We start from the raw sequence: 21463 nt of genomic DNA on the forward strand, positions 1-21463 counted from the left end.
TGTTGGGGTTTGCTGTTTGTTTCTCTGCCTTTTTGTTGTCTCCCTTGCCTTTCACCTGGAGATGTTTTCTTTCTTCTGTTGTTTGTTGGCACTGCTCATTTGCTTCCCCAGTACCAGCCCTGGGAGCATCCTTGATGTGTCTCCAACTAAACACAGAATCAGAGAATCAACTAAGCTGAAAAAGACCTTTAACACCATCACGTCCAACCTTTACCCCAGCACTTCCAAGTCCACAACTAACCCATGTCATTAAGGGCCTCATCTATGTGTTTTTTCAACACAGACTTGTGTTTGAGCTTATGTTCTCCCCTTTATGTGTGGGTTAACTCCACCAGCAGTGTGGAAAGCCTTACATTGCTCAGAGCAGCTACAGAAAGAGGTGCTTCAGTGTGCCCTGCATCAGGTTGGGTTGAGCTGATTTATATGTGCAATACATTGGTTGTGTTATAACTGAGAGTGGAAGCCGGCTCTTCGATACTGCTCTGTAGTTCCTGCAGAGACCCAAGATGGGCTTGGAGCTCTCGTGCCTCCAGCTCCACACAGTTGGAAGCTGTTGCCCCAATTTCCTAGCAAAGTCTCACACAGCTGTAGTCAGGATTTGCTGTCATTGCAAGGGCCTGTAGGGACAGGCCAAGGGGAATGGCTTGAACCTGCCAGAACAGGGGAGACTGAGCTGAGCTCTTAGGCAGAAGCTGTTCCCTGTGAGGGTGCTGAGGCGCTGGCACAGGGTGCCCAGAGAAGCTGTGGCTGCCCCATCCCTGGCAGTGTTCAAGGCCAGGTTGGACACAGGGGCTTGGAGCAGCTGCTCCAGTGGAAGGGGTCCCTGCCCATGGCAGGGGTTGGAGCTGGAGGAGCTTTAAGGTCCTTTCCAACCCAAACCAGGCTGGGATTCTATGTTTAAACACACACCAAAATAAGGCAAAAGAAACACTGCACAAATCCACTGCCTCATTTTTGAAAGCCTTTTTTAACCGATGGCAGACGATGAAAGCAGACATTTTCTGATGCTCTAAAATAATACCAGCATCTTTTTTCCACTTTTATTTCCCCCTTATCTGTCTCGTTATTCCAGGGCTGATATTATTCATTGGGTTTCTGAAAATACTTTGAAATGTACAGGAGCTCAGTGGTGAGATTTTCCAGCCTGTTTCCAAGACAGTACTTTGTTGTCTCTTGCTGGATCCTGACAGTTGGAAGCAGATGACTAATTCTCTTTTTGAGGTATTTGCACTGTGGGTGGATGCCATGGCTCCCAAGATACCAATTGAAGCGCTTTCACCCCATAAATACGTTTTATATTAGACTTGGGTTAGTCGGGGAGTGAGGTGTTTAAAAAAGCCCACAACAGCCCCCATATTTTAACAGGGGTGTCTAGTGATTGAGCAAAAAAACCCCACTGAGAATGGGGAGAATTAAGATGCTTTTCAAGGGAAATCACAAAGCCTCACAAGAATTGGGTGCATCCAAGGTCTAGCATCTCTCTTGACTGTTTGTGCCTCTGTTGTCTCATCAGAGAAATCAGGAGGAGAATTAAAATGTCAACGCTTTGTATTATGGATAATTCAGGGAAGTTATTTGCTCTGGATGAACAGCATCTGTATTCCTGGCGTGTAGTTCTGAGGCCAGACGCTGCCAGCATTATCAGGGAGCACACTCCGGTGCTTACACTCGGGTGAGGTCTGTCTCTGTACCCCTTGCACTCCAAATCTCTCTGCTGTGATTTACCCCTGACCTCAGAGCATCATTACTTGCATGGCCCTGAGACTCCTGAACCCACAGCTCATCATCCTGTCTGCTGCACCCAGCGTTTAACTGCAGCTTCAGAGCATGGCAACCTTCTTCCACCTCCAAATCCACCTCATTTTATAATGAATTCCTTCTGCATGTGATTCTGGGGACCAACTGGGGCCATGTGTCCTGTTCAGTGGTGTAGGCAGCATACAGAACTCCCTGCATGCAGCTCTTCACCTCCCTGGTGCTCCTGCCTAGAGCTGAATGGATTCTGAGCTACAGAGAGATTATCCAGCTCTTGCTCGGTGGTAACAGACCTCCATCAGCCACAGCACTGAGATTCACAGCAGCACAGTTCTAATGCAGATGAAACCCTCTCAACCGCTCTGAGCAAAGGGTGTTTCATAGGTATAAACTAATAGTGTGTCTATGGGTAATAGCTGTATTAAAATACAGCGCCTTGGATTTTGCTTGACTTGGACTTTCAAATTAAGAAGGCTGCTCACAGGCATTGTTCCTATAAAGGAGGGAAGATGGGAGAAATGAGAAGTCTGGGGTGGTTTTTGATAATTTCCAAGAGATAGAGATTTCAGTGCAAGCTCAAATAGAATTATGCATTGCATAGAATCCTATGCATGGTACAGAGAGCTACATTCCCCAGGAGGACGGCAAATCCCATAGAATCATAGAATAGTAGGGACTGAAAAACAGGCTTCTCAAGGGATGAATAACAGTAAAATACAGAGCAATCAGAGTCATAGTAGGTGCTTAACATGGTCAGCCAGCCCAAGCCCAGCTTCCTCACTGCAGGATGTTGTCACCAGAAAAGCAGACACATAGTATCATAGAATCCCAGCCTGGTTTGTGTTGGAAGGGACCTTAAAGCTCCTCCAGCTCCAACCCCTGCCACGGGCAGGGACCCCTTCCACTGGAGCAGCTGCTCCAAGCCCCTGTGTCCAACCTGGCCTTGAGCACTGCCAGGGATGGGGCAGCCACAGCTTCTCTGGGCACCCTGTGCCAGCACCTCAGCACCCTCACAGGGAAGAGCTTCTGCCTAAGAGCTCAGTTCAGTCTGTCTTCTACATCACTAAGCCTATACTAGCTTAAGAGTAACAACTACATCAGCTGTACCATATATCAAAGAACCAAAAGAACTTGTTTAGAATTGTAAATATTGCACAGTAACATTAGGAGCACGGTGTATGAGTTGCTGGCCATTGATACAACCGATTGTGTGGTACTCACAGGAAGGATGAGGAACTGTACAGAGAGTAAAAAACATCAGGAAGGACCATGGATGTGCTGAACTCTTTCTGTCACAGCTTGAATAACTCTTTGCAGGTCTCATTGCTTTCTGTTCTCTTATTTCCTTAAGTAATAGTAGATTTTACTCTAGGAGAATGTATAAAGCCTCTGTTCAGCAGGTGCTTGAGCCTTGCACATGGATGCTCAGAAAGGTCCCATCCTTGGGAGTTCTTTCTGAGCTTGTATGGCTGACAGTGAAGTAAACAAATCTCCTTGCATTTCCCAAGGATATGATGTAAGTCATGTCAGTTTGAACTACTGCAGGGTGTAAATAGCCTTGTTAACATCAAAATACCTCTGCTCATCCCTACAGCCCAGGCTCTTGTGCTGATGAGTTATTAGGTCACACTCAGCTTCTATCATTTCTTCTCAGGAGACTGGAACCAAAAGGAAAAAGCTGTAGTACACCCAGTACAGTGCCGTGTTTCCTCTTCTTATTGGTTCATGCAGCAGCTGATGTGGTGAAAAACATCCTTCAGCATCATCTGATCAGTTAAAGAGGGTTAAGAACAGTGTTTGGGGTGATTTCCAGCCTCCTTTTGCATGGCAGTCTTCCTCCTTTGTTGACCTGTGACACAGCTGATTCCTGCTTGCTATCCCATGAGATACAAAACTAATCACAATAAATTCTCACAAAAAGCTCAGAATTGTCCCATTTTCACTTAAGGATTTTGTTAAACTGCTGCTTTTCTCTTTGCTTGTAACACAGAAGAAAGGGTCAATGATGGGGAAGAGTAACCTAGTGTTGACTGCAGACAGCAAACCCTGCATTGGCCTGCTCTACATATCAGAACTTGGTTACCTATTCACTCCTCTATCTTCAAAATCCCTGTGTATTTTCAAAGCTCAAAAGGAAGCCTTTAACAACTACAAACCAGTGTAGACCACCTTATTTTTATCAAGGTCTGCTCTGAGAACAGTTCCTGGCTCTAGAACTGAAGAAGCCAGCAGTGATGGAGGTGGCACGGAGCGAGGATGGGCAGACAGGTGCCTGGGAGCTCCTCACTTAAAAGATGCTTTCATCCAGGTACTGAAACAGTCCACACTTGAGTCCAGGTCAACTCATCACCAGTTCCATGAATGTAAGAACAGGTGCTTTCCTAAGCCTGAAGTGCATCTTTATGTCTTAATTCTAGAACCTGGGGAGCTGGGAGCCTCAACAGTTTAAGATTACAACACCCGTCTCTCTTCAGACAAGTCTTTTTAGTAACACTGCCCATCAAATCCATTTTCCCCTAGTCAGGATAAGAGATAAGTATCTCTGTGTGTGAACACAGGGGCTCAGAAGTAGGTGTCAATTAGAAATCTGGGGATTAAGCTTGTGGCAAACGAACAGCAGTGAGCAATGTGACACTGTAAAGCTCATTCTGTCTCATTTTTACCTGCTCATTGCTCTGTCTCTTTGGATTCTAGTAGTACTGACAGTCAAAATGCAGTTATTAAAGGATTATTCTAATTGTGTAAAGTGAAAACTGGTTAATTCAGTACCTAAATAACATCCTCTGTCAGAGCCTGATTTAGCAGCAAACCTCTCCCTTGCAGGTATGTGATTTGGACAGCTCAGTGACAGTTGGCAAAGCTTCCCGTGCGAACTGCAGCAGTTCAGATATATTTAGCACGAACGTAGCCTGCTGACACTGTTTCTCACTGCTCGTTGGGAGACTTCATCACTGATTCCTGCTTTGAACTGGGGGAATTTGCTTTCCTTGGCCTTGGCGTCACTGCAGCCGATCTGTTGGCAAAGGCTGAAGTGGCGCTGAGCCCTGCTCAAATGGGGAGGTGGAGGATGACAGTTCATCTTGGTTTTAAAGTCTATTCAATAGCAGCTTGATATCAATCAAATTCTTTTTCTGAGTACTTCCAATCCTGTTAGAGTTGTGCCTGTATAGTATATGCAGGTAAAAAGCTGGAATATAGTAGAAAAGGGCTTTTTTTCCCCAAGACTTTGCATGCTCCTTGTGTCCATTAAGCATCAAGATCAGGTAACTCTGCTAAGAAGATTGTGTTTCTTCTCTTTGTTTGTTCTATCTTTACTCCACATACTGGCTGTTGCTAACAGTTCACTTTTCAGCATCCTTTGCTTGTTGAAAACCTCCTGCCACTGCATTCCCAACAAAGGATGTTTGATAGATGAGCGGTTACTAATAGTGGGGTCAATTAGCACAGTGCTCTTTATCTTAAATGTTATGGTGTACTCTGATAACTATCAGATCTGTTCCAGGGATGTGTGTGAACTGTGAAAGTTTGCCCTTTTTATTCACTCTGACAATTCTGTCTGTAGCTTTGGTTACGAGCAAGAGAATAAATCCAACCCGAATGAAAACTCCTACCTAAAATACAAATGTAATCACGTTTCGAAGGCCTCCGAAACACTCCTCTTACCTGCCCTGGCACATCGAACTCCACATTGGCTCTTGGTAATCGAACTCAGAATAAAGGGTGATCTTGAGCCCTGCTCTGAAGCCAGGCTGAGAGAGCTGGGCTGGGGCAGCCTGGACAAGAGAAAGCTCCTGAAGGGGAGACCTGAGAGCAGCTCCAGTGCCTAAAGGGGCTGCAGGAAACCTGGAGAGGGGCTTGGGACAAGGGCCTGTAGGGACAGGCCAAGGGGAATGGCTTGAACCTGCCAGAACAGGGGAGACTGAGCTGAGCTCTTAGGCAGAAGCTGTTCCCTGTGAGGGTGCTGAGGTGCTGGCACAGGGTGCCCAGAGAAGCTGTGGCTGCCCCATCCCTGGCAGTGCTCAAGGCCAGGTTGGACACAGGGGCTTGGAGCAGCTGCTCCAGTGGAAGGGGTCCCTGCCTGTGGCAGGGGTTGGAGCTGGAGGAGCTTTAAGGTCCCTTCCAATACAAACCAGGCTGGGATTCTAATAAGTCTTTAAACCTTGAGTGATGCTGGATGTTTTACTTTGAAAGGTAGGGCATCTTGCAACGATGGATCTTATCCAATTAGTTTTCATTTGGGGTTACTGAGATAAAGAGGGGGTCATGGGGACTGACAATAGGTATTGAAATAGTCTGCATCAGGAAATAGCAGGTTTGGCATAGAATGACTGCACTGTGACAAGGTACATTGAGCTCTGAGAGGCATCAGTTTGGGGGGAATACAAAAGAGAGAAGGCTAGAATACTGCTTTATAGCTCAGAAAACCAGGCTACTTATGGTCAGGGCAGGTAAATGGGCTTTTATTGAATCTTAATACTTTCCCTGCTTTCAGGATGAGTGTCTGAGTGATGGCTGACAGATGAGCTGTAATTGGGAAATGAGCACAGGGCATGAGGGTAGGACCCTTCACAGCTCCAAATGCAAAGAATTTGACTTAAAACTGCTTTAGTGGCATAATGGAGAAGCATAAATGATCACAGAATGCATTTTGCTTGAATATGGCTCTAAGTTTAGTGTGACACTTACACCTTTTGGGCAGTGACAAAGCCTGAGAGTTCAGCTTTTAATGATCAGAAGTGACTGTATAGTTAGAACAGCTGCGGGAGTAGCTATACAAATGAATGTAAATCAAGGAAGGGAAGGGTGTTCTGTCTGTGTTGGAGCTAGAAAATAAAGACTGGTATTGCAGTAGTTGTATGGTTCACTCTTAAGATTGGTATTAAAAGAAACAGCAAGGAAATGGTATATGTATGCATTAGAACTTAAAAAAGACAAAGCCAAACAGCTCAACCATCCACTGGTCCAAAGAGCACAAGATCCCTGAAGCACTTCCACTAAGGAAGATGTATCCAAGGACATTTCCCATGTCTGCCTTGGGAAGGTGAATTGTTACAGTCTCTAAGGTGTTTTGGTGTATTGATGTTCAGGTACTATCTGTGATGGTACTATCTGTGTGGTACTATTTCTGAAATACAGCAACTGTAGTGAGGTAAGAATTTAGGAGGTGATCTCAGCTGAAGTCACAGAATGAATGTGACTTCTCCAAAGGACAGGCAAAGTGCATGTCTGTAAGGATCAGAGCTCAAAATAAAGGGAATCATGGTAGTCCTGTTCCAAAGGCACTTAACACCTGGTGGCACTCAGTATACGATACGGTTTGTGTCACAGTGGAATCTGTTGTCTTCTGTCTGGTTTTCCCATACTTATGTGTAGTGCAGCTCTCTCCTCTGGTTATGTTTTCTTCCATCCATTTCCAGGTTTTCTATTAGAAATGGTTTTGTTAAACTTCCCCTTTGCCATGTCTGTCCAATGGGGGGGGAATCCCATCTGAAGCCATGGCGTGTTATTTCTGCAAGTTACTTCCAAAGGCTGGGCTTTCAGGAGCTGTGCTTCTCTTAACTCTACAAGCTTCCTTTTCTCCTTATGTGAAATGAAGAAATCCCAAGATTTAAGAGTGCTGGTTCGTGTGTGTAGATGGATTGAGTTAGACAGCAACGGTTGTTGCTACCTTGATCTACTTGGTCAGCTTCATCTGAGCTGAAAGGCTGGGCTGGACTTGAAGCACCTCCTAAGGAGAGGAAAAGCAAAGCTGAGCACTAGCACTAACTACTCTGGCTATCTCACTTTCATTTCCCATTGTTCCTGAGTTGGTGTAAGTTTATGCTCAAGTCTTGTGGTATCTTGAAGCCAGAAGTACTTGAGTGCTCTGTCTGCATCTGGTGAAGCTCTCCTCTATCAAACAAACGTCCATCCAGACACACACAGAACTGCTTTATTTTCTGCTTCAGACTGATAATAAGAGACACAAATATCCCGTATTCCATGAAAAACAGGACATTTAAATTCTGTCCACAAGAACACATCCTTTCAAAGCCTCTTTGGAGGAGCCTGGGACTGCTTGTTTCATCCCTGTTTGCCGAGAGCTCTTTGAATTCCTGCACCACCACCAGCTAATGAATGAATGTAAATTATCTCGGAAACAGATTCATTTCACTCTGGTCTAATGTGCAGCATTTGGCCTCTCGGAGTCAAAACACACTGGCTGACTTTTGTGTGGCAAATTGAGCGCTTTGTTCGTTCTAACTGCTCATTTGGTGTGTAATGAGAAGGGCCCCACATTACCCTCACTTTTCACAGCCAGGATTTAAAGGGCAGGTCATCAGTGTTCAACAGCAGCAGAAATAGTTCTCATTAGCTGTTCATCTTCTGGTCTGTAGGTGTTGGTTAGCCAGGTCTGGGGATGAGTGATGTGCATTTTGCTTTCAATGCTGTCGCCCTCAGTGAGGCTGCATAGACAGAGCAGGTTTTGGCTTGCTCGATTGAACGCATTCCATCTGAATACAGCCAAATGTGTCTTTAGTTTATGGATTACTAATAGTTCACTAGAAGATAAAGCAAACATCATTTGGAGCATAAAACAGGTTTTACGTTGTAAAGCAGCACCTTGCATCATATAGGAGGCGATGTTTCTTTCAACTTTAAGCTGGAAGACTTAACTGAAGCTGCTGCTGTTACTTTGATTCGTGCATGACTTAACACGGCCATGGAATGTGATTTAACACATCCAGTGTCTGTCACCACAGACATTTGCTGTGATGTAATCTTTGGTTTTGGTAGAATTTTCCACATAGGAAGGTATAATTACCTTATTTAGTAAATAATGATGCACATAAATAGACAGTTTTAATAATTCATTTTGATATTGGAGGGTCACAGGGTAGTCATGATTTCTATCCCATCCCCAAATCTACAATGTGTTATTTAGATGGATTTAATGCATTAAAATGAATGCAGTACCTGATGGTTAAGATCTGTGTCTCTTGATGGGCTCAGTTTTGCATTGTGACCAATAAGAGGGGTTTGATCATAGATCAGAGGAAGACATTTGTCATGCTGCAGCCTCAAAGTCTCGGCTCCATCATATCAATCCCTTCTCTCATGGTTTTCCCCTTTCTTTTCCACCAAGTTGAGTGGTGTTTGTTGCTGCTAATTGTAGATAATGTAGTACTGATGCTTTGAAAAGTGTACAGAGATGATATTCGCCCAAAGGATGATATCACTATCTTCAGAGCTGCTGAGACAATTTTGCTGGCATCGACTCATTTAGTGATGAATTGCAGTAATAGCAGTTCAAGACCTCCAGCATATTAGTGAGAATGAATCCACTGAGCACCAGTCCCATGGCTCTACAACAGCACTTAAAGAACACTGATTTCCTTGAAGGGAGAAAAATCTGATTAAGGGATTTAGCCGAGTTTCTTTGTTTGGTTTCTCCAACAAGAGCCTGGCATTTGTATTTGTTTCTTGATGTATGTTATAGTAAGGAATTTAATATACATCAGAAAACCTGGAGAGTGCCATAAACACAGGACACTGATTTCTGTTTCAGCAGATGGACGTCTCCTATGCACTACAATGGGCAGAGATGTAGCACTAGGATTGCTTTTAATTTCTTGTTACAAACTGACCTAACACCTGGTTATACAAGGAAGAAAAGATCAATATGCTAAAACTGAGCAGATCCATAGTGTACAGTGGTGGGTCTCTGTGGTCAAAGTGGTGTCGAAATGAATGCAGTAATTGGAAAGGATTATACTAATAAAAACCAAGGCAGCCTATTATTGAAATGGTTGCCTAATTTGAGAGAAACAGGGATAAAGACAGGCTGCACGTTAATAATGTGTTGATGCTGTGCATGAGAACAGAGTGTTCCTTCAGCTCTGGAGTGTGATCAGTGGAGAACAGCAATGGCCCAGGCTGGACTCCTTTGTGTCATCTCCTTTAAAATCACCCAGGCAGATTAGAGGGATCTGGAATCCAAGAATTCCTAAAACAGGAGGAGAACATGCAAGTATGCATCTCCTCCTCCATCTCTACGTCCTTCATGTATAGTTGGGAGGGGGCATGTTTGGGACATGCCCAGAACATATATAAGTGTAGCTGAAAGTGGCTCCAAGTAGAAACCCTGTTCTGTTGGTTAAGTGTTAATGCAGCACCTCTGTATGTGGTGTTTAAAACAGCTCCTTTATCCAAAAGTATGATGAATCTCAACCACTGATTACAGTTAATGTCAAAGGGTCATGAAAGCAGTTTAATTCTCTTTCACATACCACAGCATGTTTGTAAAGATGCTCAAAATGTGTGAGGTATATTTAGGTGGTGATTCCTCCATTACTTAGGGAACTTAGGGGGGAGGAAGTAAAGGAATGCTGATAAATCAGCTCTTTTTGGTCAAATACCATGTAGTCTTACAGTCTGTATGAGAGGCAGGAAGATATTCTGAAGAACTGGGATTTATGGATAGTTCTGCTATTTTAGGGCTAATACAGACTACTGCTTTGTCAGGCTGACAATGCCAGAAGGATTATCTGGAGATACGAGCAATCGTTGATAGTTCAGGCAAGACCTTTTCTGTGCTGAGGGCAGGGATGCACTCCTGGTGATGGCTCCATTAAATGGGTCTGCTTGTGTGAGGGCAACAAAAAGAGTATTTGCTGTTGCTCTGCTATCTTTGGGAAAAGCTAAAAAATTGATACACAAGTGTATGGAGGAAGCAGTGGTATTTATAGCAGATGACTTTGTGGGTAGATGTGGGTGTTGATACACACAGGGCTCTCGCTGATGAGTTATGATGAAGAACTGTTTCTCTACGTGTTGTGATTTGACAAGCAGCATGCCACTTCTCTCCAACTTGCTTGCAGCTTCTGTAGGTTAAAGTCAGAGGAATACTTTTTCTGAATAAGAATTAACAAATAAATCACGGAATCATAAAATCATTTAGGTTGGAAAAAGCCTTTAGGAACATTGAAGCCTGTGTTGCCTTCAGCTAGATCAAGGAGCTTCTCAGGCTGAAGATTCAGGACTTGACAAGGTACTCGAATAGTAGTAAACTCAAAATGCTAAGGCTGTGTTGACAGCATCATCCGAGAGCTCAGATGATTTATTAATGCAAAACATCTTTTAAGGATTAACAAGATGATTCCTACATTGCAAACGAAAGAGTTGAATTGCAAATCTTCAGATGTACCTTTTTGGCTCTGATGCAAACGTGCGCTGCTTCAAGTAGCACGAGCTACAGGCTTCTAATTTTAAGATCCAGATTTCCTTAGAGAAGTTAGGGTTTAATTACAGAGGTATTTAAAAGCACACAAACAGTGCACATCTTGAGGTGCGTTCGCTGAATCAAGATTAGCGAACTAAGGCAAGTAAGTCTGCAAAATGCTCCTTAAGGTAACGTAAGAGATGGGTTGAACTGTCCGGGTAAACTTCACTTTGTACCACGTTATAGTAACTATCTGTAAATGGCTTATAGGTTGATTTAAGTAATATAAGTTAGGGATAAACAACATTTAGCTTCTTTGTGCTTTTGTCGTGTGCAAAGCAGTGCAAATGCTGCAAAGAAGACTTTGATGTTCCAACTTTTCATTTCCTTCTGAGAGAAATATCATTAACAATTCAGAAGGTGCAAATAAACCAGACAAGATTCATACACCATTAATGGAATTATATCGAGTTGGAATAATATCCCTTAATCTTAAAAAGAGGTAAGTCTCTTACAGAATTAAGGTTTTTCTGCTGCTTTTCTTGCTGTGTGAGGTATTATGGTTAACACGAGTTGCTGATAGGAAGCATCCTCACTAATCCTGTTTGGAAAGCGGCTTGTTCTGTGTGCGTTAGAATAGGTACAAGAAGAGATTTTATAGGTCCTTCGTTAAATAACTACTTAATTACAGCCCCAAATAAGCAGAGGTCTGTGAGTACCGCTGGCTGTTTTCCCTAGGACTGGCCTAAAGCAGATGAGGAGCATCACGTGTAACTCAGTGTGCTGCAGAGGGACGTGTGTGCAAATTCACATAGGCAAATTCAAAGGCAGAGCTTGTTAGAAAAGGCATTAAAACCACCTTATTCAACAGCTTCTACTCACCCTTCTCTGTGAGCTTCTCCTTTCTCGAGCTCCTGTATAACACCCAACAACACTTTGATGGTTTCCTGACTAGAGCTGATCAAGCTTTCCATCATCTGAAGCTGGGCTTTCAAGTCCACAACTTCGGTGTGAGGCACGATTTGTTGGCATTCCTCGCTGACCGCCACGGCCGTCGGGCAAGGCTGGTTCTCCTCCATGGGCGAAACGTTCAGCTGAAGGGTCTGTTCATTACATTCGGGGGCTTGACAACGCGCCCGCGACGAGCAGGCTCGAGCATCTCCCGGCGCCTGGGGCTGAGCACCATTGAGGTGCACCGTCCTCTTTTTGTCCTCCTCGGCCGTCGGGCACGGGGACCACTCGGTGTCGGCCGTGAGGTGAGACAGGTCGGGATGGGAGGCGTTGGAACCAGATGGTGGTAAATAGACAGTGGCCACCTCAGTCTTGAAGACCCTGCCTTGGGTGGGCTCCTCGCTCCCCGCTGCCTGCTTCCCTCGGCTGGGCGGCCGGGCAGCGGTGATGGGATCCTCCAAAGCGGGGTCGGAGGAGTTAGGGAGAGGAGGAGGAGTGCCCACGGGAGGGCTGTGCAAACCAGTGCTTTCCCAGTGCTCGTTGTCGCGGGCGCTGGAGCGCTCGTTGATGTGGGAAATGAACTCTGCCGTCTGCAGGCTCCCGGCTTTCCTGCCCCACTGAACGGCCTCCCCTGAGCCCCCGCTGTCTTTGTCCTTCACATCGATCAGAAACCCGTTGTTTTGACCCTTAAAGGTGTCGACGGTCGAGGCGCTTTTAAGGATATTCCCTTTTTTCCGGTCCAGTGGGAAGGTCTGATAACACTTCTTAAGATCAGGTGAAGTCTGGACTCCTGTGCTCTTGGTGACGTTGGGTATTGACCTCCGGGCAGGCACCGTCATGTATTTGCGATAGGTTTTGTAGGAGATGGACTTGGCTTCTCTCTTGTCGGGATCCGGTGTGGTCGAGAGCTCTTTGTCCCTCTGCTCGTTCTGGGCCTCGCAGATATCTTTAAATCTCACCTGGAGGGCTTTGTTGCGTTTCTTGATCTGCCGGTTGGGATCCAGCGCGTATTTCATCTCCAGGGCGAGTGAAGCCGCTGGTTCAACTTCGCTTTCTGAGGTGGTGAGTAAGCATTTGCTGGGCTCCTTACTCACCATGATGCCTGCATTCAAAAACAGTTCAGAAAGCATCACGTTATGGCAGAAATGCTGCTTTTACCCTCCCGAGTTTGAAGTATCTGAGCTAAATTCTGCTTTGACTGAAGCCACTCATGGAATGGTTTGGGTTGGAGGAAACCTTAAAGCTCATCCAGTTCCAACCACCTGGACACTTTCCACTAGAGCAGCTTGCTCCAAGCCCTGTGTCCATAAAACACTTTGGCCTTGAGGAGCCACAGCTTCTCAAGCTGTTTGCTTGATTCTGTCACACTGAGGGTGCTGGCTCAGTGGTTGGACTTCACTGCAAGGCAATATGGGTTCTCAGGACTCGGCTCTCTGAATTTACTCAATAGTTAATGTACTTCGCAGCTAGACCAAACCCTAGCTATAGATCAGTAATCATTAACAACTGGTAGTGCTGTATGTGTAACATTGATGAACTACTGACAGTTTATGGAAGAAGTCAGCAGTGCATCAATTAAGGCTTTGCTTCAAATGCAAACCAACCCATCCTTGACAAAAAGCAGTAATATGCCTTTAGAATGGAGCTTTTTATCCCAAAGGATCCTAAAGCACTAAAAGAAAGAAAACAGCACAAAAAACCTGTGATGATTCACAGAAATTACTTAATCTGCTTTTGAAATACAAGCACCTCCTCAAGGATGAGAAGATGCCAAGTGCTTAACACAGCACATAGCAGAAAAACCCCTCAACAGCTCTATTGTTGTATAGATCATATGGGATCTGTAGTAACGGGGTAGTTAAAAGCCTCATTTTTACACCTCATTTGAAGTGGTCGTTTTTACTCTTATTGTACAAATTTCTCCCTAATGCTGTGATTTACTGGAATGCCAAATTCCCACTTAATCCAAGTGTTCTGCGTGTATCTCCTATTTAAACACCGATGTATCCTCCGAGGGACTCGGAGTATAATGTAAAAGGAGCAAAGGGACTTTCAGGTGTGGTTTCTGAAATAGGTTTTTAATTAAAATCAAATAAATACCATGAAGCTCTTGAAGACTTAAGGGCCACAATAGAGTTTGTTTTATAACGTCAGCTCAGTGACACAAATGAATCCTTATGAGCAGTTTGTATTTAGTTTTAATGTAAGAAAATATAGTCAAGAAATTATTATCAATGAGGAAAATGAATCTTTATGAGGTTTTAAAAGTAATAGTAACATTGCTGAGACAGACAGCTATATATCTGTACACTGCAGGGTTGGACTTTGGGGTTATCAACTTGCTTTCACCTAACCTAATGCAAATGTGCCATTAGTATTTCTGTCCTGGTTTTCTTCCCTGACCTCAATCCTTTGTGAATAAGTAACTGAAATACTGTAAAATCTGTCTAATTTGCCTTTTTCCACCTAAGTTGTCAGGTTCAGGTAGTGGTGAGTGAGCAGCAGTCATTTGAGAAGGGCAAGGTCTTACGTGAATTGGTATGATGTGGGAAGTCTGTGTAGAAAGCAGAAAGAGGGAAGATTTAAGACAAAACCATTCAAATAATGGGATGTGAAATGAATAGGTACTCATTTCCTAACTGAGATATGGATACACAGGCCTAGTACCTGATACCGGGATGACCAAGACTCTCTTTTGGGGGAAAGGAGGTTATGAAATAAAAGTTCTACAGGAAAACCTGAAGATGAAACTGAAGTGGAATAGGGCAGTAAAGTGATCTGTGGTTTGTACCCTGCTGGGGTTGGGGGGGGTGAGATCAGTTATCCCTGTGCCTTTAATACGTGATGTACAGATACAGGCAACATTTGGGAGAGGCAGAAATAAACCAACTACATGTGAATGTCAGGAGTTTTCTGTTATATATCTCTAATTTATTTCTTTAATTATGTGTTTGCCAAGGGAAGTGATACCTTTAACTTGAGAGACATTGTGCATGTGGAACTGGTTCCAAGCTTCTAAAGATGGTGATGGTAGGAAATGCAGGCAGAGGTGGTAGGAAATGCAGACATCCATCTGTCTGCCTAGGGGTGGAATGTTGGAGTGCTGTAGTGAATAATGAAGCTTTGTATAAAATACAAACCTGATCCATTAGCCTGCAATTGGCCAATAGCTTTAGACATGGCTAAAATCTGTTGTAAAAACAACTGTCAAAGCCCCAACCTCTGCCCTTTCATCAGGGGAGAGCTGCTGGGAGCCAGTCCTGCAGAACTGTCTGCTAAATTGATGAGCTTACCCAAAACCTAAATGCAGGAACACAACGGCCGCTATATCCATTAGCGTTCAAATCTAATGCGAGTTCATGCACTACTAAGAAATTGTAGCAAATACAAAATGTTGCATTTAGAGGGATGTGAACGACTCAGTAATTACATCTGGGAAGAGGTTTTTAGCCATGAAAGAGGCTTACGAAAATCAGTCGTTAGGTCTGAAAGTCACTTATTACAAACATCTCTTAGCATATCTCAGCGTTTCCAAGTGAGTTTTCTGGCACTTGGTTATTTGACAGTAGGATCCAATCAGATACAGTTCAATATTGCTATTTCATTAGTGTACTTCTGTCTCAGTTTTCAGACTATTTCATATATCACTTTAATCCCATAATCTCTGGGGCTGCAGCATCACTGGGTCTGTTTGCAGTGGCTTAACAGATGGAATTAATGGAGTCTATAACCCATATGAAACCAAGAGCCTGGCGATGCTCTCCAGAACAGAAGCAGATAAATGCAGTGCTCTGCTCTGTGATACAGTTAATTTTAAGCATGTCTTTAATAGCCAATAAATTGATTCTTCAAAAATTGCTTGTCTCCCTTTCCCAGCTGCCCAGGCCTGATAGATTCAGCTCATTTAAAGTCTCCTGTTCCCACTAGTAGCTTAGGCTAATAATTTCATAGATCCCTGTGACTGACAGCAACCAAAAGAACTGGACTTTCTTCATAAGCCTTACTTGGATGCCAGTGTCTCTGAGGAGAGCTGTATGTGCACATGTGGTAAAAGAATGGTTGAGCAAACAATTGTGAGTTCAATATTTCAAAGGGAAGAGTTTTATAGAATGCCCTTTTGGTTGTTTCATTTGGTTTGGACAAGGAACTAACTCCAGTTTTGGCTTACTTAGACTCTAGCATCTCTGTTGGTGTCTCCTGGGAGGCTCTGCTCAGTTGTTCAATATCTACTGGAAGTCAACAGTCACACTAGTTCCTGCAAACAGGAGTGTGCCACAGGCACAGACTGGACCTTCAGAGACTGGGTTCCAGTCCCTGGACTTACTTATCTGTAATTCTATCCATTACTCAGCAAGGTTGGTCTGTGAAATATGTGGCTGTGAAGAGGAGCTGCAGGAGCTTGGGATACTTTAGGTAACTCCGGAGATGGAGTTTCTCAGTTTGAATGAGTACTACAGACTTTATGGCTTACTCTTCTTTAGTGGCTTATTCTTACTATGAGGGTGCTGAGGCGCTGGCACAGGGTGCCCAGAGAAGCTGTGGCTGCCCCATCCCTGGCAGTGCTCAAGGCCAGGTTGGACACAGGGGCTTGGAGCAGCTGCTCCAGTGGAAGGGGTCCCTGCCTGTGGCAGGGGTTGGGAGTGGATGAGCTTTAAGGTCCCTTCCAACCCAAACCATTCCATGATCCTCTGTCATGGGGTTAATACAGGTTTTGAATTTGGATTTTAATTGCCGATGCCAGTTAAATACAGCTAATAGGTTTAGAGTTCTTGTCTGTAGTTACTCAAACCCTGATTGCATGAGCTGAGTTGCTAAGCTAAATATTGAAGTAATCACAGAGCTTATTTGTCAGGTTTTAGCCTTGATTTGTTTATGAACTTGTGGCTGATTACCCTTAAACAGTGTTTCTTTATGTCTGGATATGGAAATAAACTATTAAATGCTACTAATAACAATACAAAAGTGATGCACAGAGAAGCCTTAAGTTAATATAGTCTTCAGGGTAAGTTACAGAAACCACCCCCTTTATTATTTCAGGTTCTCCATAGCATGGTTTGTCCAGTTAAATCTTTCCCTTTCAGTTCTCCATTACTGCTGCTGCAGAGATTTCTTCCCCTCAGTTCAGCAATGCAATGGGCATTTCAAGGAAGGAGACCTATTTTATGTGATTCACACCCCGATTATGGGGAGCTGTGGGCTCCCAACAGTTGTGTTCAAGTCTGTGTCAGCAGGAAGAGCTTAGGTATGTAAGGAAATCTATACAGGACCTCCACCTTTAAACCAGACCTCTGCAAAGTCACTGCACTCTGAAGTGAATTATGGTGTTGAATTTCCTGACTAATTTGTTAATGAAGGGGAAGGAGATTTGTAGCTTGCCTTGTAATTTAAATCCTGTTTCTGTCAGGTTTAGGACCCAGAAGTGTATACTCAAAGACTAAATGTGTTAATAAGCAGAGCAGAGTTAAACCTTCCCACGTTCCAAATGCAGGTGAAAGGCACAGGTTTCAATTGCTGGGCTTGCAGACCCAATGAAGGCTTCAGAGATGCAGCTGTAAACTTCTGTGCCCCTATTAAGAGCACACAGGGGTGTTTTGTGCTCCTGTGGAATAGCTTGAAGGAAAACTAATGCAAAGGATTGCAAATAATTGGGCTTCATCACCTAAAAAGGATTCATTAGTGACCTGCAGCATCCTCAGGCTGTGGAGTATCTCGAGGCTATGCTGTCTCATGAGAAATCCCCCCTTCTCATATGCCAGTATTCTATGTCTAAATACCATCATAAAATGCATATTTGTTGCTAAAAGCTATTTGATATCTATAAGTCATCCTGTATAGGTAGAATACAATACGCTTCTATTGTTAAAAACAGACTTCTGAAAGAAACTTTGATTTCTTTCATAGAAACAAGTACAATATAAAAGCCTATTCTGTGTTAATTTTAAATATAGCATCATATAAACCTGTGGCAGCAACCTGAAGCTATTTTACATGTGATCTAAATGTTTTTCTTAAGTTTAAGTAGATGGTTTTTAATATCATGTCATTTCCTCAACTTTCAGGCATTTAAATTTAGAATCATAGAATAGTTAGGGTTGGAAAGCACCTTAAGATCATCCAGTTCCAACCCCCTGCCATGGGCAGGGACACCTCACACTAAACCATGGCACCCAAGGCTTCATCCAACCTGGCCTTGAACACTGCCAGGGATGGAGCATTCACAACCTCCCTGGGCAACCCATTCCAGTACCTCAGCACCCTCACAGTAAAGAACTTCTTCCTTAGATCCAATCTAAACCTCTGCTGTTTAAGTTTCAACCCATTACCCCTTGTCCTGTCACTGCAGTCCCTAATGAAGAGCAGTCCCTCACCAGCACCCTTATAGGCCCCCTTCAGATACTGGAAGGCTTATGAGGTCTCCACTTCATTAGTTATTGTCAGCCCTAGATTAACTGTGTTACAATACGAACTTGCAAACCATACAGCAGGATCCTGAATATGAGTAAGAAATATCCATGTACCGGCAAAAACGTTGGAAAACAAGAAGGAGATGAGCCACTTCTTAGGTGTTTGCAGAAACTTTTGTTATTACAAATGTTTTATAGAGTTTTAATACACAGGAATGAGAAGAAAGGTAAATTCAAGGATGCAGGGATACCCAAGTTTTGTGCTGTAAAAGGTACTGGTGTTTGTTATGAGGACCCCACCACCAAAGAATCTGTTGACATAGAAAACCGATGTGCTAGGCCAGTTTGTCCTCCTTTCATCAGAACTGTTCATACTGAGTTAGCAGTGCTGGTCAATGCCAAATGGGTCTTTTATGGGTTTTCATCTGTTTTGAAACACTTAGGCAGTGAATTTGAATTTAATTTCCTTCTCTAGTGCTCAATACTGAATTAATTCTTATTGCAGCAATTCTATATTGTCTTTTATCAAGTCCAGGGTGAGCTGCCATAGCCCTACAATGTTGAGAAGCTTGCAAACCTCAGTGCAGTAGAGAGCATCACCAGCATTTCCCTGCATCAGTACCATATCAGAACAGAAAGCTCCTGTAGGTTCCATGGCAAAATTAAAGCTTGTGCAGGAAGGGTTGTATTTCACTGAAAGAAACTAAAAGGTTCCACTGGCTGACACAAAGTCTCCTATCTTAGACTGAGCCTTTAGTCAGTGTCAAACCAGCTTTGGGATATATAATATGGAAACAAAGCATTGCACTGTAAACTACACACACGTCTGGTACAGTTGCTCTTAGTACCATTTCAGACCATAGAGCTATCAGTCATCTAGTTCCAGTGATGACACGTGATAGATTCCTGATTGCCTTGAAAGTCTTCCTTTGGAATAAACATAATCATGTGTGATTTGTCTGGTTTTTCCCCCTCTCCAATCCATTGGTAGGCTCTGTGCCTATAAAAATCATTTCCTTATGGCTGAGATAGACAAGAAATGCCTTTAAATGCTCTTGTGAGCCTTAGAACTAAGGGGCAGGAAAATCAAATGTATGATTTAATAAGGCTGCAGTATCTTAGATAAAGCAGGAATGTGTTGTAGGATAAACTACTTGAAATCTTCCATAGAAACAAAACCATTTCCCTGAATGCACAAGCTGCTAGATGCTATTTGCTATAATTCTGACTTGTTTGCTACAGATTCTGAACACAGATTTGAATAATACTGAGGTTTTTGGTGTTTCCTCTACTGTAACATGCATGGAATGAAAAGGAATTTATTCAGTGTAGTAAAATTCTATACAATAAGGGCTACTTTATATGCAAGTAATAGTAACACTAACAGGAGACTTGCATTAAAACCAATACACTTGTGGTCTGAGTTTAATAACTATTAACTTCCTATTGGAACAAATGCAGTGTCCAGAGATATTCCCTGTTCTATGACATTATAACATCCACAGTTATAATGTCAGACATTTGCTAGGATTTAGTTTACTGGAGAAAAAAAAGAAACCCAACATTAAATGGATTACTTTCAAGGAATTATCCTTACTTTTCCTTACTGTGCTAGGCAGCTCCTCTGGAAACATGAGGAAAGGTTTATCAGCATTATTTAGCCATGTAAATCTGTGCACCTCTTTGTCAGTGTTACAGCTGGTACTCGCAGTGTAAGGATGCTGCTGAGGATGTGTTGCTAGGAGAATCACAAAGAGTTCTGCTCATACTGTACTGTTTTCCAGGAGCCCAAAAGGCAGCGTGCTTTCACTGGAAGGCTTTTTCATTTTTATGGGACTTTGTGTTAAATAATTTAAATAGCAAGCTGTTAAAACCAAGAGCTTAAAGACGGTCGCTTATCTGCATTGTGTAATAGTAACTTTTAATTGTCCCTAGTGAACATCAATAGCTGTTGTGGGTGTTCAAGAAGAAAAATCAATGATCAAATGACAGGGAAAAAGAGCAGTTTTGGTCTGCAGCTTCGGCCAACAGGTGTGTAAAACTGTCAGATGCACAGAGAGGGTGATTTGGGTGCTGGGGCTGCAGACGTGAACTGCAGACACCTACAGAACTGCAGCTGGTTTGTTTTTTCATCATAGCTTTTCACATGTTGGGTAAAGAGGAAAGATGAGGTAAGCAGGTTCCTAATATCTAATCTAAACCTAACCTCTTGGCTTGAACCTGCCCAAGGGGAGACTGAGCTGAGCTCTTAGGCAGAAGCTGTTCCCTGTGAGGGTGCTGAGGCGCTGGCACAGGGTGCCCAGAGAAGCTGTGGCTGCCCCATCCCTGGCAGTGCTCAAGGCCAGGTTGGACACAGGGGCTTGGGGCAGCTGCTCCAGTGGAAGGGGTCCCTGCCCGTGGAGCTGGATGAGCTTCAAGGTCCCTTCCAACCCAAACCAGGCTGGGATGCTGTGATTTAACTCCATGCTTCGGTCTTGCATCGTCAGGTTTGCTGTGCCTGTAGTGGAAGGGCTCTGCAGTGTGTTTGGGTGCAGTGCTCAGCCCTTTCCCTTTGGAATGCAGATAATCTCACTGTATGGAAAACACGTTTGGTTGTCTGTGCTAGAGCTTACTACAAATAGGAGATGACAGACAGGAATGACTTTCCTGAGGTTGTGGTTGTAAGGCATCAGAACATTGTCAGCTCTTTCCACTCGGATTAGGGCTGCGTGCAGACAAGCCTTGGGAGGGTGTGAAGTGCTGCTCAACAACACTGCCGGGTGATTCAGGTCTAAAGTATCATTAGCAGGATATTAATTGGAGAATCTCAGTCTGGGAGACTGTATTTGCACCCCAATGCTGCCAGCAGGAAGTAAAGGCAGTGTAATTTTCACCTTCTTTAAGGCCGTGGTTGGATGGGGCTTTGAATGACCTGGGCTAGTGGAAGGTGTCCCTGCCCATGGCAGGGGGTTAGATCTGCATCAGCTTTAAGGTCTCTTGCAAATTTAACCATTATAGGGCTCTCAAGGAGCACATTTGTGAACAGCTTCTGCTTTCAAGCAGGTCCTGACTCTGCTGTAATTGTAAGTTATCAGTGTGTAGTCAGATCTGAGTGTGCTGATGTTAGTGAAATGTGAGAGAAGCACCAAACCAGTGTGACTTCTGCTAAAGC

General features: G+C 43.7%; 2 protein-coding genes across 5 annotated transcripts in view; one reads left to right on the forward strand and one right to left on the reverse strand.

Moving 5' to 3' along the window:
- The window catches only part of DOCK1 (dedicator of cytokinesis 1), a 367459-nt gene that overhangs the window by 111940 nt on the left and 234056 nt on the right, over positions 1–21463 (forward strand). The gene's annotated exons all lie outside the window — the stretch shown is intronic.
- INSYN2A (inhibitory synaptic factor 2A) overlaps positions 1–21463 on the reverse strand; it is a 45427-nt gene that overhangs the window by 16886 nt on the left and 7078 nt on the right. The window contains exons 2-3 of one of the 3 annotated variants that reach the window (XM_034061792.1): positions 11840–13010; positions 10335–10619 (exon numbers count right to left, since the gene is read on the reverse strand). In XM_034061792.1, coding sequence (XP_033917683.1) covers positions 10421–10619; positions 11840–13005 — 1365 coding nt within the window. In that variant the 5' untranslated portion in view covers positions 13006–13010 and the 3' untranslated portion in view covers positions 10335–10420. Of the gene's footprint in view, positions 1–10334; positions 10644–11839; positions 13011–21463 lie in introns of those variants that run through there. The other 2 variants (XM_034061791.1, XM_005143730.3) reach the window with 2 other exon arrangements.

The sequence above is a fragment of the Melopsittacus undulatus genome, chromosome 4, assembly GCF_012275295.1.
Source record: "Melopsittacus undulatus isolate bMelUnd1 chromosome 4, bMelUnd1.mat.Z, whole genome shotgun sequence".
Taxonomy (NCBI): Eukaryota; Metazoa; Chordata; class Aves; order Psittaciformes; family Psittaculidae; genus Melopsittacus; species Melopsittacus undulatus.